General features: G+C 34.0%; 1 protein-coding gene across 3 annotated transcripts; it reads left to right on the plus strand.

The window, feature by feature from the left end:
• Positions 1–1,402: 1,402 nt before the first annotated feature.
• LOC105345398 (DNA helicase B) lies at positions 1,403–15,142 on the plus strand. 3 transcript variants are annotated; one of them, XM_066071252.1, is made up of 14 exons: positions 1,403–1,554; positions 2,066–2,137; positions 3,026–3,252; positions 4,329–4,656; positions 5,516–5,646; positions 6,529–6,695; positions 7,107–7,489; positions 7,927–8,079; positions 8,727–9,316; positions 10,126–10,198; positions 10,423–10,762; positions 11,172–11,333; positions 12,007–12,207; positions 12,982–15,142. In XM_066071252.1, exons 2-14 carry the CDS (start codon positions 2,121–2,123, stop codon positions 14,200–14,202), a joined length of 3,993 nt encoding a protein of 1,330 aa, XP_065927324.1. In that variant the 5' UTR covers positions 1,403–1,554; positions 2,066–2,120; the 3' UTR covers positions 14,203–15,142. The 3 variants fall into 3 exon arrangements, with proteins under 3 accessions (XP_065927324.1, XP_065927326.1, XP_065927325.1); XM_066071254.1 differs by lacking the exon at positions 2,066–2,137 and having other exon boundaries at positions 1,409–1,554; XM_066071253.1 differs by lacking the exons at positions 1,403–1,554; positions 2,066–2,137 and adding an exon at positions 2,602–2,908.
• The last annotated feature ends 4,638 nt before the right edge of the window (positions 15,143–19,780 follow it).

Consider the following 19,780-nt stretch of genomic DNA (forward strand, 5'->3'; position numbering starts at 1 on the left):
ATTATATTTTGCATATAATATAACGTTATAAAACAATTATATTAAAAACAAGAAATATAATTTGGTAAACGAATCTATGAAATTATATTAAACGCGACTTTTCGTGCAGTGCTACACACCCCCTAAATCTGCACAGGATACCGGAATCTGCATCTGATCACAGTTATGAAGTGTTGCTCTGTAGAGGTAAAGCTCACACTTCCTGGATAGACAATATATAAGGAATAAGGAATCATTCTTTGAGTATTATGAGGTGATAATTTTGGTCGTGACGTGATCAAATCCAATAAAGACGAACCAAATTTTTTTTTCTGTCGAGAACTTGCGGGTGTCCATCCACATTCTATACTCGTATATCTAATAATGGTGCTAATCTGTGGGTTCAAAGGGAAAACCTTATAGCGCGATCCTGACATTGGTCCAGTTAATGTAAATTTTTATGGTTACATCCACCGAGTCTGATTCCCTCTATCTCTTACGAAAATTGACTGCAAGTGTTATTCATCGCTCTGTACAAACTGACAGGACTGAAATCTACACGCCCCGGGCCCGTTTATCAATTGGTCGAAATCTTCATCAACTTTAAAAGAGATAACGGACTACACGAAAAAATCATCATGGTCTAACGTACTATTGGTGTATATTCACAGTAATTTATTTAATGTTATCAGTTTTTACAATCAATTTATTTATTTGTTATAAGAAAAATAAACCTATATGTAAACAATAAAATGCTTTCTTTGGTGATTCATACGGGTTATGAAAGTAACGCGGGTTATGTAATTTTTTAATGCATTGATATCAACCTTTATAACCCGCATGAATCATCAAAGGAAGCATTTTATTGTTTACATATCTCTAAACATAACTACAGTAATCCAGAAATAGTGCAGCTGTAAGAAAGCTTTAAGAGAAAAATCTGAATATACTGAATGTTTGATATCAACGATTCTGATTAGGCTCGTCCTCCGTTTTTGGATAAATTTACGGCGTTATACTTTTGAAATCTCTGTTTTCATTGAATAAAACGCCAAGATATTTGTAAAATAAAACTTATTTTCCATGTAAGCTTGTGTTTCCCATACGAAGTTATTTTCATGTTTCTTTTTCTAAAATGTATAATTGTAGTGTGAAACATTAAGAATTTCCTACATATCCTGTTGTTTTATTTACAGTTTATAATGGTGAAGGTCATCTTGACTTTCGCATTTTTTTTTAAAAGTTACTTTATAAGTGCAGTGAGGAACCATTTTCTTCTCTTTCGTAGTGATAGTTTTTGACGAAATGTATTTGAAATGAAAATGACCAAGGTTGTTTGAATAATGGCATCGCGGCACCTGACGTTTTATTATGACAAAAAAATATAGGTACTCTCTACGTATACCTAATAATACACTTCATGTTAGGTAGAGGGTATATATGTTTTTGTATGAGAAAAATATATAACTTCAGGTGCCTGTGGCCGAATGAGGAAAAATTTACCTAATTGTGTTTGTGTATTTTAAATGCTTTGAAATGTGGGACGGAGCTAAAAACGGAAGGGCTTCTATGAGGGTACGTATATCAAAGATTATGTTCATTAGAAAATACATGTACATGTACACCAGTGTACAAAATTAAAAAAAATATTATTACATATAGTTTCACAGTTGAAAAAGTTAACTACGTATAGTAACGATCCTCATATCTGTAAACCGTTAATATGTAAACATAGTTTATTAGATAAATACGGTTTCACGATTTGCTAAGTACATTTGTACAAAGTTTTCTAAACGATATGTGTACATGTATAGTCTACTGTTTGTAAATATTAAACTTACTGGAAAATTTTATTGCGTATAATTTTTTGAAGATTTTGCATCATTATTATATGACAATGCTCAAATCTTAATGATAACTTGCTTTAATAATTAAAATACTATACTAGAATAGTATTTCAATTTGATCGGGATCGGACTACAGATTTTCGCGGAAATTGAAGAATGCACCAAGTCCGAAGTCGCATTCAAAATCAAAGCAATGTAATGATTATATAATAATATTGCTGTCGTTCACTCTTATGTAGCACACAATGAATACGTGAAAAGTGGAATACATGTAACAAGAACTGACCGTAATTGATGCGACGTATAAACAGGTAAATGCAGAGACCGTTTACAGCTGTTTCATATTTACAAACAATTGCATTACAGTGATGACTACTGTGTAAATTCTAGCCGACAAACCATTATAAATGGATTAATTAAGTTAAGTCTAAATGTGTATGTGATTCTCAAAAATATTTTCTTATATCCTTATTGCTTAGTTAAGTTCTTGCAGATTGGACACAATCTGTTGATTTAGCCACAGGTGCTTGTCACTCACAGACACTGGAATTATTGTAAATATATCATTTATGATTATATGGTATGAACAAGCTCATAGTGTCATATAGTATATTTATAATAACTTTTTAGTGCCCATTGTGCTTATGGACAGGACTGTGCACTACTCCCCTCCCCCCCTATTTTTACACATTAATTTAACTTTTTTAACAATTTTTTTTCTCAAGTCGAAAATAACAGATCAGAAATATCATGACTCTTTGGAATTTTCTATTCACACTTAGTATAAAATTATAAAGAGAGAAGGTTGACCTCTGTAATCGATTGATTTCATGTTATGGTGTAAACTTACAAGGGTTGGTAGGTTAGTTACAGTTTATATCAATTTGATCATGCTGACATAACAATATTACCTTCCCAAAGCTTTCGTGCAAACTTGACTATTTCTGTAGAAACATGACTAGACACGTTATGGAATATGTTGACAGCTCGTTAACCCATAATTCACACATAAAATAAAAACCACTGATCCATATCCAAGGTGTTATACTTACTGACACTTGGCTACTTAATGTACAGACAAGGTAACTGGATTTTTTTCAACCAGACATATTATGTATATTTCTATTACGGTAACTTCCTGAGCTTGCTTCAGTTACTATTAAGGGCTTTGAGTACAAAGTGTACATTTTCCTTTACAGTGAAATGAAGAATGGTGCAGATTGGAACATGTGGAATGGTGCAGGAGGAGGGGTTCAGCTCCAGAACACCGTCAGTGGGGTGTTCAGACCGTTTGACCAGACAGATGCAGATGATAGTGAAGGGGAAGAGGAGGATGATTTCCAGATGCTCAGCTTCAAAGAAATAAGGTCGACATCAGCTGGAGGGAAGACATTCCTCAAGAGAACGAAACAGAAGGGAATCAAAGGTGTGAGGGTTTTCTTTCAGCAAACATTAAATCTATGAAATGTATCATGTTTGGCACACTTGTATCTTACTTGGTATCAAGCTTTATGATTTATATCATACATTGATTCACTTTGAAATTTCATAAATTTAAGGGTAAAAATGAAATATATAGACTGCATATATATCTTGTATTTATTATGTATAGAAATTATCAAAGACAATTAGATTTATAACAGAATCATTAAGATTATATTCAAAGCAAAATTATAGAACAAGTGATGCAATTTTGGGAGGGGGAGTTAATTTTTACTCAAATTTTAGATGAATATTTTTGTAAAAACCAAAGTCACAAGGATTTAGAAGATCAAGAAACCTGTTAAATGAGTTTAAAGGGACACGGACACGATTTTCAAATTTTATTTTTCCAATTTGAATGTTTATAATGATAAATATAAAGGATTACAATGCTATGTCAAAATTTGAAAGTCAAATATCAAGTTATAAGCAAGACAAAGAATTCATAGTTTCTGTTTTGTAAACAAAGCTCAAATATTGTCATGTTTTACATGTGTTATATTGTCATGTTTTACATGTGTTATATTGTCATGTTTTACATGTGTTATATTGTCATGTTTTACATGTGTTATATTGTCATGTTTTACATGTGTTATATTGGCATGTTTTACATGTGTTATATTGTCATGTTTTACATGTGTTGTATTGGTGTAAGTTTCAATCAAATGTAACTTTCTTTTGTGATAATAGTATTTATGAAAATATTGAATTAGTTTAAATTGTTTTTTACATGTCATTTTGTCTAAGAAATGGTAAATCTCTACGTTACATTTTTTGAAAACAACTATAAGACTCGAGCTTTGTTTACATAACAAATAACAATCAATTCTTACCTCTGTATCTCGCTTGAAACTTGACTTTAACATTCAATAGTTTGGTGAATCATTTAAAATGCACCAGTAAACCATTTTATACATAAAAAATAAATATGAATTTTTCGATCTCAAATCGTGTCCAAGTCCCTTTAAAATTTTTGATTTTATTACAAGAGTTTTGAAATGTGAAGTTTAACAATTACAGGCACCTTGGTTGATCAGAGTAGAAAGTGTCAGACCGATGTCCATGCCGGATTTCACCTGACGGATCCCTGGTGGAGGATCCAAATTTTGAGGACGGACTTGAAGAAGAACCGCATCTGGTACAGCGCTGATTCGTGCGCCCTGTCCTACCAGCTACTGGAGAGAGAGTGGGTGATGAAGAACAATGTGGTCTACCAATACCTCAACAAGCTCATGTCACTACCAAAGAGGAATCCCGACGAAGAACAGGAAAACAACCGGAAACCACGAAATCCAGTCAGGGATTACACCCCGGCGCCAGAAGTGGAAAAGTTTTACAAGTTTGTCTGGTAATAACTATATAATTGACATTTGGTAGTTTCTTTACTGTTAACTCATTTCATTTTCCTTGTAGAACTTTAACTGTCATGGCCAATTTAATTCATTTACTAGACTAGTGGTTATTTGGTTTAAGACTTATCCTAGCTAAGTTCTGTTCTAAACAATTATGTAAGATTGGGCTAATATAAAGTCAAGTATTTGCTCCTTGTTTTGTGTTGATTAATTCAACTACCAGTAATAATTGGTAACAGAGCTTCTGAAAATTTGATCTGAATCAGACTGCTTTGTTTTGACATTGATAAGCAACATTTTGCAGTTTTAAGTACAATATGGAATGAGGGAGCTTTCTAATGTATATCACAGAGTAATGCATATACATTACTGTGGTTTCATCAATTTTCATGGATTTCGTTGTTAAGTTTATCCATGAAATTAAATGTTCATTGAAAAGAAATTTCTAAAAACGGTTGTTATTGATTTGGTCATTGGCCACGAATTTACGTATCTTTGAAACTGATTTTCACTTTATCCACGAAAAATGATACCCTTGATTATTACATGTAATGAAACCACAGTAATGCTTGAATTAAAAAAAAAGTTCTTATATATGTACTTGTATATTTTTGAGTTTATTGATGAAAATCGATCCATACTGTATTCATGTTGGCCCTTAGGCCCAACCCTTACCAATGGGTCATAAATTTTACAAATTACATAGACACAAAGGTTATGTTAGCAGTATATTCAGCCTTTCTGAAGTTTTTAAATTGTACTTATTTTTTCAAAAAATATTTTTTCAAAGAAAACTATAAAAAAAAATTCCTTGGATATTGATTTAAATTAAACAATGACACTTTATCATTCCAGCAACAATTTGGGAAAACAAAACATGATGACATTTGAAGACCTCAAGGAAATGTTGGAGGAATTTGAAAACTACCTTCCCGAAGAAGAGAAAGAAATGGCTCAAGTTATTCAGGCTGAGATAGAATCCAATGGTTAGTATTTGGGTTATGTATGGCTCTTTAATAAAATGTATTTCTGGAGGATATGCTGTCTAATGACCAACTCTTCCTAATGTCACACTTGGATTACCGGTAAGTATTATCTGTATACAGGGAAATATTCGCCCCCGTTTTATTTTCACCCATTTCGTCCTTGTTGTCAGCGGCAAATTTAAGACTGGGCAAACCCCAATGTGTCAAATTACATGTATCTTTTTTAATTAAACTGTGTCTGGGCGAATTCATGAAAGGACGAAACTGTTTGCAAGTATTGAAGGGCAAAAATTACACAGGAGGAAAATAACCCTGTATACAGTATGTGTACATATAAGATGATACAAGGAATTAACTGTGTCAGCTATTAAAAGAAGGGACCATGCCGAATAAATTTTAAGGGCATGTTTTTTTCCCCATTACACTGTAGGTGTTTAATTTCTTTGGGACTGGTTGATGGGTTTTTTTTATTTAGATGTTCATGAGATGAAAAGTAAAATTGTTGTTGTTTTAATTAAACGTGACCCCTCCATTTTTATGGGAAAAAATGTTAATCATATTAGTCATTTTATGGTAAAATTGGAACTTACATATAACTGTATATAGCACATGCATGCTTTCACTGACAAATAGATTAAAGTCCATCTTCTATCAAATAGGCCCAGCATTTTTTCAAAGTTTCCTGGTTAAAGTTGGATCATGTAAAGCATGTACTGTACATGTAGATTTCGAATTAAACTTGAAGATTTAATATCAGCATAAATATATTTTGATAATAATTTGTAGAATTGCAGAACAAAGAACTTGTAGTAAAAGAATGAATGTTATTAATTGTATGTCAATACATTCCACTGATTAATGGACAATGCTCATCTTTTGTAGAAGAGGCCCAGCTTGTATACAAGGCCCTGGAATGTCCCTTAATGTTCAGTCTGTTACCCCAACTCCTGCCAATGCAGTTCCTGGACATGATCCATATGGAGGAGCGGGATGTTAAGGCTCTGGAGAGAGATTTAGAGGAGAGGCCCTGGGTGTTTGGGTTTAAACAGGTGTGTAATGATAAAGAGAGAGAGAGAGAGAGAGAGAGAGAGAGAGAGAGAGAGAGAGAGAGAGAGAGAGAGAGATGGAAGGATAAACAAACAGATAGGCCTGGTGAAGATGTACTGTAATCACTTGTACTTTGAGAAATTTATCAAATTAAACATGCATGAGATTTAATGTTATGAAATTGTAAACATTGTCAGATGGTTTGACTGTAGATACAATGTAGGAACAAAATTTCACACATTAGATTGTTTTATCTTTAATTATTGATATTTTCTTTTATCATGTTAAAATAATGTTCATCAGGTTTTGTACTGTTAAACATTGCAACACATGAATGGGTTTGGGATGGTGGGGGAGGGGGGAGTACTCATCAACAACACTTAAAAAAATGAAATCTGGTTCAATTTTTGCAGGTTTTAAGCAAGGATCATCAAATCGTAGGCTGTGAAGCGCAGTGGTATCATTACGAGAAATCGGGGCTAGGTCAGCAAATCAAACAGCCTTACAAAGACGGGTTGTTGATTTACGACTTCCTGAAGACCCAGACAAAGAAAGGCCACACTGGCATAAGAAGCTCCCATGTTCGGGAAAAAACGCAGACACTTGTTTCAGATTACAGTGAGGCGATTAGTTTTCTAAAGAGAAATAAGGTCGTGAAGGAGGTGACAATAGAAGGCGTGATCTGGATATTTCTTTACCATCTGTATAAGGCGGAGGAATTTATTGCCTCGGGGGTGACACGCCTCTTCCGTGAACAAATGGAAAACCAATGGATTCTGGATGTAGATTTTGACAGGTTTGGTTTTTTCAGAATTTTTCAGTGCATACAGTAAAAGTCGGCATATATATATAATTTCGCATTCTTTATTGTCTTATTGTTGCTCATTCACATGCACATACATGTATACTACCATATCTGGGTTGTTAAAAATATTTGTGGACTTGTTGATTTATTTTCATTGAAAAATGATTCACATTTTATGAAATGACAACTAATTGATGATATTTACCCATTTCAGGCACATTTATTCAAAGTCAAAAATTTTAAATTTTGAACCTGGATATCTCAAACACTGATATTTCGAATACAATGTATGCGTCGAAGTGATTTTTAAGTCCCAACCACTTATTTTTAAGTATTATACGCTCAATATCTTGATTATCTTGAAGTTTTTAAACAGTCCTATCTAGTTTGAGATAACAAAGTTTGACTGTATTACATTATTTTTGTAGTGATAAGTTTGATGGTATCCGAAGTGACCCAGATCAGCTTAGGGCGGCAAAACTATTGACTCAGCTTCCTGTTGTAGTGATTTCTGGGAAGGGTGGCTGTGGCAAAACAACAGTTGTCACAAAGGTGATGTCATCCTGCGAATCCAGGCCAGAGTATGTGTATTTCACATCACAACAATTGCTGTAACTGTGTTCTATTGCAAGTCTAAGAGCTTCCTATTTTGTGCAGAACTTTAGGCCACACCAATATAATTTCTTGTTCGTAAGACATCCAGTGAAAAAAGGAATGAGCGGGCGAGCGATTTAAATAAATTTTTTATTCGTTGTAGCCAAAATTTGTAGGTGATACATGAATGATTTTTTGCGAATGGTTATATTTTCTCTACTTGTTTCTGAATTATAAATTAAAACTATTTCAAATGCAAAAAATAGAGCTGTAATAGATCAGAAAACAGCACAAAATTTTTTGGATACGGGAAATTAATTATTATATGTATGGTTTTTTTAAAACATGAGCGTGTGGGGTCTGACGAACAAGAAATTATATTGATGTGGCCTTATGTAAACTTGAAGGTAAAAGAAAGAAATTTTAATTGCTATTATTCTCAACTCCAGAAAGTCATGAAAAGCCACTATGATATTGAATGAATTCAATTAATTAACAAAACGCAATGTGATTTTAGTGTGTAATGACCATTTTGCAGAGTCACAATTTGATATCAAATGGTGAAATCATGGACCTAAAACATGTATATACATGTACTTGTGTAAAATAATGATACATGTATTATATATCTCAGATCACCTAATGCTGGAGAGGGCATGGAGGATGAAAAAAAAGCAGACAATGACGGGCCCCCAGAGAGTCAAGTTGAAAGGACCTTTCCCAGAATTCTTTATACAGCACCCACAGGCAAAGCTGCCAATATTCTGGGCAAGCGGGCAGGAACCATCGGTTATACACTGCATCAGGTCACTTTCAGCTATATGAGGCATTGTCAAAATCTCAAAAAGAATCCCACAGATGAATGGAAGTTCAAGAATATCAACACACTGGTAGTGGATGAATGCTCTCTGGTTGCCATAACAACTTTTCATAGTTTATTCAAAATGCTTGTTAAGGAGTCTCATCTTCGTCGAATTGTGTTGCTAGGCGACGTGCGACAACTTCCTTCAATCGAGCCAGGGAACTTCCTGTCGGACATGTTTTCTGGCCTGCAGAATCTGGGCTGTGCCGTCGAACTGAGAACAAATCACAGGTCGGAGTCTCAGCTGATTATTGAGAATGCCACCAGGATTTCTAAGCAAATGGGCCCAGTCTTTGACCCAAAGAGGAATTTTAAGCTACACCTGGTGGAAGGAGGGTCGGGCAAAGAGTTCCTCAACCAAGGTACTTCAATTTTTTTTTAAGAGATATACTTTTCATTGATTTTAGGCTTCAACCAACATTATGCATTTTCAGTTATAAATACATTAAGTATGCATAGAGAAATCCAGCAATTTTTGTATTAAAAAATTGGGTAGTCTTATTTAAATAGAGTTATGCACTAATGCCTGTAACATAGTCCAATCTTATTTTCCAATTGCTGCTTAACAAAAAACATGCATTTAAGGTGGTATGTGAATCTGTCAATATTAATGTGGATTAAAGTACATTATAATTAAAACACTTTCACCCATTTGGAATTTTCAAATTTTACGATATTTAACCAAAAAATGTTTTAAAAATTGTTGAAAATTTTAAAACCACCAGCAGGATTAGAACTGATGACTTATAAATCCGTAGTGAACCCTCTGACCCACAGCACTACGCTGTTAGATAGCAATTTTGGGAAAGAAAGTATTTATAAAAACATATCTGATTTCATTGTTTATTTTGATAAATGATATGTCACAACATGGAGTGTTTCATACCACTTGAACTAAAAAGGTTTAATCAGCAAATTTTTTTTAGAAGGGTTGGGAGGGAGTGTGTGGTCCCCACGGATGATTTGTGTATACATGTACATGTAATAAAACATGTATTGAGTTAATAATTTATATTTAATTGTTTGGATTGATTTCTTGTTCCAATAATTTTAAAATAATGAATTCTTACTTGAAAACATGTGACAGTAGTAGTTTAAGGTCTTTAAGGTCATGTAAGAGCCTCCTTATAGAAAAATTGTTATTTAATCTGACCGATTATGTCTTTTGTAGCTGTGTTGAATCTTCTGAGGAGAGAGAAATCTTTGATGAACGACAAGACTTCACAATTTGTAGCCTTCACAAAGTAAGTCAATGCATATCTATATCCGGAATTTAATAGTATTTATTCTGCTTGTGTGGCTCAGTGGGGCATTTTCTCCCAATTTCTGACTTTTTGAAACAATCACCATGAGTCTCATTTTTCTCTCAAATTATATATTTTTTCAGCGAAAAACAAAGTCTGATTGAAGTTTTAAAACAATCCTCCTTGGGGGGTCTCATTTTTTTCTCCCAATTTGTATTTTCCAGCAAAGATATAACTATAGTGAACGAAGTCTGTCTGCAGTTTTACAATAAACATCCCCAGGTGGACTGCCACAACAAGCCGATGTTCCTGACGGGGGACAAGATCTGTATGACTCGTAACAGCCTGATCACGCTGTACGAGGAGAGTGACAACGGAATGAAACCCGTGACGGCGAAGAAAGAGGAAGAAGAGGAGATTGGAGGGAATCTGGAGGATCTAAGTAATTTTGGGGCGGATCAAGAAAAAGAGGCAAATGCTGACTCTACACAAAAAACCGAAATAGAAGAGAAAAAGGAAAAGAACATTCGCTTGTGTAATGGGGAGGTGTTTTTCATTAAAGATGTAAGTTTGTTGTATACAGATCTTAAAACAAAAGCATATATCCGGGGGGTTTTTTTATCGTGTCACAAAATATGCATAAAAATTTGGTAAATATGTATTAATAATTTTTTATTTGTGCAATTCTTTTTGCGTTTTAAAATATGTTTCTAAAATCATACAATTTCTGTGTATTGTATTTCTTGGGTTGTGAAAGTGATTGCAAAAAAAGTGAAAATTAGATCATAACAAAAATAACTGCATCTTCGGTTAATACATGTATTTCTTTTTTGATCAAGAATCAAACTAATTGAAAAAACAACAATATAAAACTCATACAAGGAAAGAGTTGTGAGAGTCATTTCTATTTGATTTTTTTTTTTTCATACAATAATGGATTGCTGTTATGAGAGCCAAACATTTTTTTATTCAGGACAAAACGATAATCGATTGTAAAAGTACAAAAAGTGAGCGTTATTTGTACCTGTCCAATGAGGATCCAGACGATCCCAAAGAGTTCTGGTGCTCCTTCAGGGAACTGAAGAAATTCTGTAAAATCCGGCACGCTTGGGCAAGGACCATTCACACCTTCCAGGTCAGTAGCTATTGTGTGCATGAGCAGGAATTGTTGTCTCAGTTATTCAGTTTTATCCTCTTTCAAGTATCTTTAAACTCTCTGAGAGCTTATATGATCAAGTGGTATTATATTTTAGCACCTTTTCTACTCTGCTACATGTGAACTTATTAAAGTTCAAAGTTTTAGCCAGTTTATAACTAATTAAAATAAACCATTTTTGTGAGTCTTATGTGCAGAAATGCACAAACTTTATGCAGCAATGAATATCCATGAGCTAAGATTATTTACAAATTTTGGAGATATTCATTGCCCACATACGATATCAGGTTCCCAATGTATGATTAAAACTGGTGCCTAAACAAAGGAACCAATTTATGATTATTATAATCACTTGCACTAAATCATGAGATCCCTTACTGTATATTCCTAATCAAACCTGAGGAATCAATAACAGCATAAAATTGCTAGAGGCACATCTCGTGAATTTTAAAATATTGCTTTTATTTCTCTGACAAATGTAAACTAAAGAAACTATGATAAAAATCTGGTGCTTGCGATTTCATATTCTCACAATTTGATGCAATACAGTTGAATCGCGGAATAAAGTACTCACGAAAAACAAGATATCTACAGTATTTGGAAGTACATGCAATTTCATGTGAAATTTGATTGAAAAATTGATTTATTCCAGGGATCTGAAACAGGGGCAGTGGTGTATTACTTGGGATCGAGCGTATCCTGGCAGAACTGGCAGCACGTGTACACAGCGGTGACGAGAGGCAAGAAGGAGGTTCATATACTAGGCACCCATCTCGTGTTATCCAAAGCCATCGCCGCCAAACCAAACGTGAGATGGACAAGTCTGAGGTATCAGCTGAACAAAATTCTACCCGTAAGTTGATCTTTTTATTCACCCTGAAGTCTGTGTTCATACTGTGAACCAACTTTTATGTGAGTGCAAGGAATTTTTTTCAAGGTTCGTGTGAGCCTTGTCATCGCAAATGTTTCTCAACGTGAACCAGTCCTTACGTGTCTCTTGGTAATTTATTTTTTAAATAATCTACATCTTGATCTAGTTGCAGCGAACCAGTTTTACCCCAGTAAATCATAAAGTAAAGTTGTTGCGAATAAAAGATGGTCAACAGTATCTAGCCCATAAGAATGTGTTTATAACCTTCCTGTTATAGTGTGTTTATATCTTAAATGTAAGGATGTGCGATTACATCCTTCTTGAAGTGATGTTTTCATGATATAAGTAAACATGTATTTGGTGATTATCAAGGGTGTATCAATACTGATCGCACTGTTAGAATTGAATTTCCGACTTCACAAGCATCATAGAAATGCTGGCACAAACACTTCTCACAAATTTTCTCAATCACTTGCATTATACTTTACGTTTGTAATTTGTAAATTCTGCACATCTAGAAAGTCTGTAGCCTGTGCATGTCTTTAATTATAATACCTGCAAGTTTAAAATAAATTAACTGAAGTCTAGGTACATGTAGCAAAAGAAATTCCTGCACCTGGATTTTATAGAAACCTTTTGTTTTTGATAAACAACTATATACATTTTGCATAATGACTATGCTTGATTTTATTAAACTCCAATTTTAATTCTGGGTGCAATTTGAATTGATGTTCATTTGCTTGGTGTTTTTTTCAGGATCGAGAGCAACTGAACCAATCCCTGCAGGCCTCCATCGAAGACACGGATGACCATGCCCTTCCCTTCACTCAGACAAACAGCTTCTCCATGGATAAACCAGAAGATGAAACATTTACCAGAATTGTTCTGTCCCCCAGAAAACTAGATCTTCAGAGCCCTAGGGCTGGGCCTCATGGTCAGCAACCCTCTACTTCTTTTGTTGCAACCTCTGGGTTGTACAGGCCAAGACCTTTGAATTTTTCTCCAAATCTTCTGCTGAATTCTAAGCAACATTTTCAGAGGTCCAAGCTATCTGGTCTGGATGCTACCTCTACGCCCTTGGTTAGACAGACTCTGAATAAGTTCAGCAATTTAAGCCCAGTCCCAAAGCTTGATGAGTTGGCATCTGGAAATAAAAGTTCTAATGACAGCCAGTGGTCAGAAGTGGATGAAAGCATGCTTCTGATCTCAGAGGAACAGGCCAGGAATGAGTCATTGTTGGAAAACTGTGGTCCTCTACGCGGTGGAAGAGATGATGGATATAGAAATGGTGAGGCCCCAAAGGTGGATGATGAGGAATGTGAATCTGATGCAACTCAAAGTCCTGATGAAGATGTTGAAGATAATGGAATGATAAAGAAAGAAAACGTTCAGTCAAGTCTTAAACAGAATATGTATTCAGGAGTTGTTCAGCAAGACAGATTACCTGAAATTTCTCCGCGGAAAAAGAATAACAGAAATGAAGGTCAGCAGAGGAATACTGCTAAAGTGACAGATGATGCTGATGGTGATTTTGATGAGGATGATGACGATATTGGGGAATTGTCAAGACTATGTGAAGTAGCAGAGAGAACTTTTAATTTCCAGAGAAGTAATGGCCAAAACTTACCCATTAATGACTCAGGGAGTGAACCCTCTTCTCCAAGCTTACTCTCTCCTGTATCATCTAAATCTATCCAGAAATTTTCCAATGGTAGTGGAATTAGAAATGGTAGTAACTTTGATTCACATAGGTCTGTGACCGGTGATAATGACTTGTTTGATTCTGATGGTGGAGATGATGGCAGGAACTCTCCAAGTATCCTCTCATCCTCACTATCACCAAGTCCATTGAAAAGAAACAATGAAGAGTGCTCAAGAGGGGAGGTAACTCCAAAAAAGTTGAAGTTGGAATGCTTGCAAAGTTTAGCAAGTCCTATGCGTAGGAAACTTGATAATCTCAGCATGTCACAAGATTAGATGTATTAGTACTAGTATTCTGTTAAAAACCAGAAGAACTTCAATATGAATTTTTATGTCCTTTTTTTTTTTTTGAGAGAGAGACAATTCATTAACATTACTGTTATTCCAGTAATATTATAAATTGATTTACTGAAAATCACAATTTCAAGGTTCCATAAAGTGGCCGGTGATCTTTTCAGAACAATATTTTATTAGAAATTGCACTTTATTGATCCTTTTCATTTTGTGGATTAAGTTAACAACAAAATCCATGAAAACAGGTATTCAACTAATATGATTAAAACCACAGTATTATGATGTAGAATTGACTCATTTTTTCAACCCCTTTTGTGTTCATAATTTTTGTTCTTGATGAATACTCATGTTTCTGGATACTTAAACTATTTTGCATCAGTCATTTTGATATTGTTATATGGATTTTTTTTATCATGTTCAAGAAAAATATTGCTAATGTGATAATTTTACACTATACTTTTTTGCAATGCATTTATATGAATTATATGCATGGAAAGATATTATAAATAAGTGTGTGTTTATAATTCTATCATGCTACCAAAAAGTAGCGAAGCTTACTTTATAATGAAACTTATGGTATTTTTTGTACCAACAGAAACCTCATGTATTTTAACAATTATATTGATTGATATTCGGGAATCTACTTTTAGTTATTCAATCGTAGAAACCCAAAGTATGTTATTCTATGGGGTAAAATGCTGTTTTTTTTAGCTCACCTGATCTAATAGCTAAAGTGAGCTTTTCTGATAACTATTTGTCCATACAGTAAATAAAGAAAAAAACTTTAAATTCTTCTCATGAACCATTTGATCAGAGTGGCTTAAACTTGTGTAGAAGCAACCTCAGATAGTGTAGCTTCAAGTTTGTTCAAGTTATAATCCCCTGGGGAAGTAAGGGGTCACAATGGGTGGGGTTGAATTTTTACATACTTATTAGGAATAAATATAGAATTTTTTTTTTTTAAATCATCTTAAAAACTATTTAGCCAGAGAATCTTAAACTTGTGTGGAAGTATCCTCAGGAAGTAAAGATTCAAGTTTGTTCAAATTATGATCCCATGGGGTAGGGTATGGCCTAAATGGAGGTCAAATTTGTACATAGAAGTAAGAAAAAATCTTAAATGAAATGCTTTCACTGGTCAGAATTTTCAAATTTTACAATATTTGACCAAAAAAAATGTTATGACAATTTTTGAAAAGGTAAAAATTGTAAAAGCCCCAGAGGGATTCGAACAAATGACAGATTCGTAGTTCAAGTTCTAACCCATTGAGCTTTGCTGTTAGAGAAAAATTTTGAGAAAGAACAAATTTATCAAATAATTGATTTTATTGATCGTTTCAAAAGGAAGTATGCCAAAATTAAATATGGAGATGTCCCAAACCACCTTAAAGCTATTGGGTTATGGCTATTGTTTCTCAGTTAATCTTGTTTTTAATTACCCTCCGCCAGAAAGCGGTCGGTTATATGATATGTAAGTAAATGGAACTACCTGTCATTTCTGCAGAGCTATTTTGAACATCTCATTACTTTGTTTAGACATTTTTACTCAATGCTTTGAAGCTTTCCTCAGAGAGAATGTATGTGAAATGTTATAATCAGAAAAGCAAATGGTTTGCAGTCGTTTTTTTAAATTTTTATGCATGCTTAATTTGTTTCTTGTTGTCTATTGTTTTGATAAAAGAATCACTTTAAATTTTACTTGGTTTATACTTGTTTACAAAATTTGTACTATGTATTTCATTGGCTGTAGTACATGTACTAGTGATTCCATGATGTTGAACATTTTTGTCACAGTGATATTAACAAGGCTAGATGGATGGCTGCAGCCATTGTACAGTATTTCTTACTTACACAAAAGTTGCACTATATATTTACATAGTATATGAAGAGGTATTATTAATCAATACCAAATTTGTTCAATTACCATATTTGCCAGAATAAAACTGAGTTTTACTTTGTCAAGGTGTTTTGATGTGATTTAAGTTTAAAGTTGATCAATTATTGATCACACAGCCTCCTCATTATTGTTTATTGAAGGTTATCATTTTATATATTAAGGGTGCACATGTACCCACAGGAACATCCAATCAAAAAAATGTCAAGTGACATATATAGCCAATGAGAATGTTCAGTTACAATAAAAATGCATGGAAAGGGGTTCATAGGGCTATATTTACATTTTCCAGTGTCTTTGCCTGTGATAACACTACGTATCGATTTTGTACTATATAACTCATAAAGCCAAATTGAGGCGCCAGCGGGGTTTGCTTATTTATATTTAAATATTTAATCGTACGATGGTTTAAAATTATATAAAAATAAGTAATAAGGAATCATTCTTTGAATATTATGATCAAATCTATCATAAAGCCCTTCGGGCTTTATTGGATTTGATCACGCCCCGACCAAAATTATCACCTCATAATACATTCATTGACAATTTGATTCAAACAAAAATAAAACATATCATTGTTTTCTTTTTAGGGTAAAAATAAGCAAGAGGACGGTAGCTTTATCTGAAGTGTGCAATTTACTAGGGAAGTGTAAGTGTCCAGTATGGCTGTCATTGGTGTAGAGTTCTCTGGAGGGAAACAGTTCAATATTTTATATCTACTCAAATTATGATCGTCTCGACATACAACAGGTACATGTACGTAACATCAGGGGGAGCTCTTTCCCCCCATTTTTTCTTATATAACAAACATTTTTCTTATACTTAGATAATGAGTTTGACTAACATGTAGTTGCCCCCCCCCCCCCAAGTTTTTTGGAGTATGTAAAAAAATTGAAATGGAAATAAGGAGATAAGAGTGAAATTGAAGTTTAAGGTATACTACGCGTTAACACCCTTTACATTTGTAACACCCCGCCCCCGGATTAGGATTTTCATGATTTGGGGAAGTTGCTTTTTTTTTTTTTTGCTTGTCAAAGTTTTTTCGATGAGTCTGCTGTTCCCCTCTCCCAAATGATTCTGCGTGCCTGTACAAACACTTGAAGATCGAAAAAGTATTCCATTTAATTTTCATATGAGACGGAAAACAACATTAGATGTCTGATTTTGAAATCGAAGCAATTGTAAAAAAAAAAATCGATGTTGACAAACCTCTCTAGAATAACTGGATGACTGTGCATTGTTTAAAATAATATGTTTAATAACTTTATGATAATTCAAAGTTTTAAATTTACTACCTGCTACTTACTAAGGCTGCACACGTTTGGATGTTGAATTTAATACTGTGATCAATGGTGACTTATGGTTCTGGCTCCACTTGTCAGATAATTATGCTGACCTGTCAGATTTTTTAAGTCAACTTGTCATGTCAGATACTACGAATCCACTTGGTACGAGAACATACTTTCTACTGCTGAGTGTGTTAATATCGTTGTCTTTTAAAAATAATCAAAAGACGGAATTCATCTGCTTTTGGTCAGCAGGTCAGAAGTCATGATAAATGCTGATGGTTAATTGTTCTACGCCGACGTCAAATAGTGAAGTCTACCGTGACATTATCCACAGTGCAATGGTCTGTCGCCCCATAGGTTGCAAGTTCGATTCTCGTTTCGATACAAGTACTTGTATATTTTCGTTTGAAACAACGGCAAGCACTATTTTGGCATATCATCCATGCTTAAGGTTCTCTGGTCCTCAGCCTCTAAGTATTTGTTTTTTCATCATAAGAATGTTATTTATCCTTCAAACTTTATAAATGAAATAAAATAAAAAGAAATGTGTTGATGGTATCCATGCAATTTACGAAGTTGTTGCAATTTTGGCCACGATGAACATGATGGAATCATGTATAAAAATTGAGATCAAATCAAAAAATAAAACCAATTGTACCGGTGCATCTGTGACTCGAAACCCTTTACACCAAGGTAGTAGGTCTTCGTGGATCCACTATTAAGCCGAACAGTTCGTTGAATGGATGTGCACAATGATAATTATTTTTTTTCTATATAAAAGGCAGATTATTATAGAACAACAAAATAATTCCGGATAATTTAGAGTTATAGGACATTGCTAAGGATGGGAGATCGTTAAACATTTTGTAAAACCTTTTGAACCTTGATAACTGCCATTTTGATTGAGATTACTATATATAGACTAAGATAACCAGAGAGGAATTCGAGAGTTTGCATAACTCTCCTCAATCACTATGACACAAACTGATGGTCTGAGATGCAGAGAGCAGGTTTCAGGGACTCACTTTTGAGTTACACTTTCTTTCAGTCAAGCATGCACTGTGTATACATGTAATTAAAATTCTTGGGAGCCCAGTTTCGTGGATTTTGTGGACCCTTAACATCCCTGGCGAATAAAAAATTACAGTCTATTCATTATTCGTATTAATGAATCCTAGAAGTTACACCCCAAGGATATTATTTTTTAATTGATAATTCACGAAAATTGGGCCCAAAGATTTTTAAGACGATATCAGAATAACTCCGATGTTTAAAGTAACTTTCGTCAATTGAATCAATCTGATATATTCTAATGACAAACCATTTTATTACCTTTTGGATACTTTAAAAAACAAGTATGACTGACAACATTTTATACTTATTCGTGATTATGACAAAGAAAGTTAAAAACCCTACGTTGCACCTCCATATAGCATTCTAGATAAAATATCCTGTTTCTACAGATCTCAATCCAAAGTGATGATCATTTTTTTGTTATTTTCAATTTACAATTGCATGTAATAAAAAAAAGCTTCTTTATCATTGAAAGATAATCGAGTAATGTTTTACTCTATTTTCTTAAGTTCGTCCAATTTATTCGCCAATTGCACAGTATCAAGTTTCATTGATTTATAACGTTTATGTAGATTAGACAGATCATCCTCCATTGTCTCCATCTCAAGTTTCAACTTTTTGGCAATCGCAGTTAGTTCATCAGTCTTTTCCTGTCTTTCCTTTTTATTCTGCTCATCTAAATCTGCAGTTGTACTGTTGCTTTTGGCAGCAGAAGGCCCAGGGTTTGTGGGGGTGACAGCTTTCTCAGACTCTCTGAAATGTGTTTTTAATGACTTAATAAATGTCAAAATAGCTGACTAAGTAATGCAATGTATTATAATTGATCCACCCTCGTTGCAAACAACAAGTTACTCAACGGCAGTCATGTACTCATTTCTAATCAGAATTAAAAATTGCACAGGTTTTTTTTAATTTTCTGGATCATCATCAGAAAGAATAAATAAAATAATTTGAACACATTCTTGCGAGTCTAAACCAAAACGAACAACGCTTTTCAGTTTCAGGTGTGATTTTTGATCCAACTCGCAAAATATACAGATAAAATTTGGTTTTAGGAATATTGGAAAACTCGTTATTTACACGTTACTCTGTGTATGTAGAGTTGATAACAGGTTCTTAGTATAAGATTTTCAACACTTCATTTTCGTACGGTATAATCACAAGCGGGTAAGTTATCTCGTAATTATATGGATTATTAATGATCCGGGTCATTTCGTGTACTAAAATATACATGAAAACTCAGTTACAGACCCCGAAACCCACAATACCTCAGCTGTACACTTTTCACACGCTATACGGTTTG

The sequence above is a fragment of the Magallana gigas genome, chromosome 9, assembly GCF_963853765.1.
Source record: "Magallana gigas chromosome 9, xbMagGiga1.1, whole genome shotgun sequence".
NCBI classification, from domain to species: domain Eukaryota; kingdom Metazoa; phylum Mollusca; class Bivalvia; order Ostreida; family Ostreidae; genus Magallana; species Magallana gigas.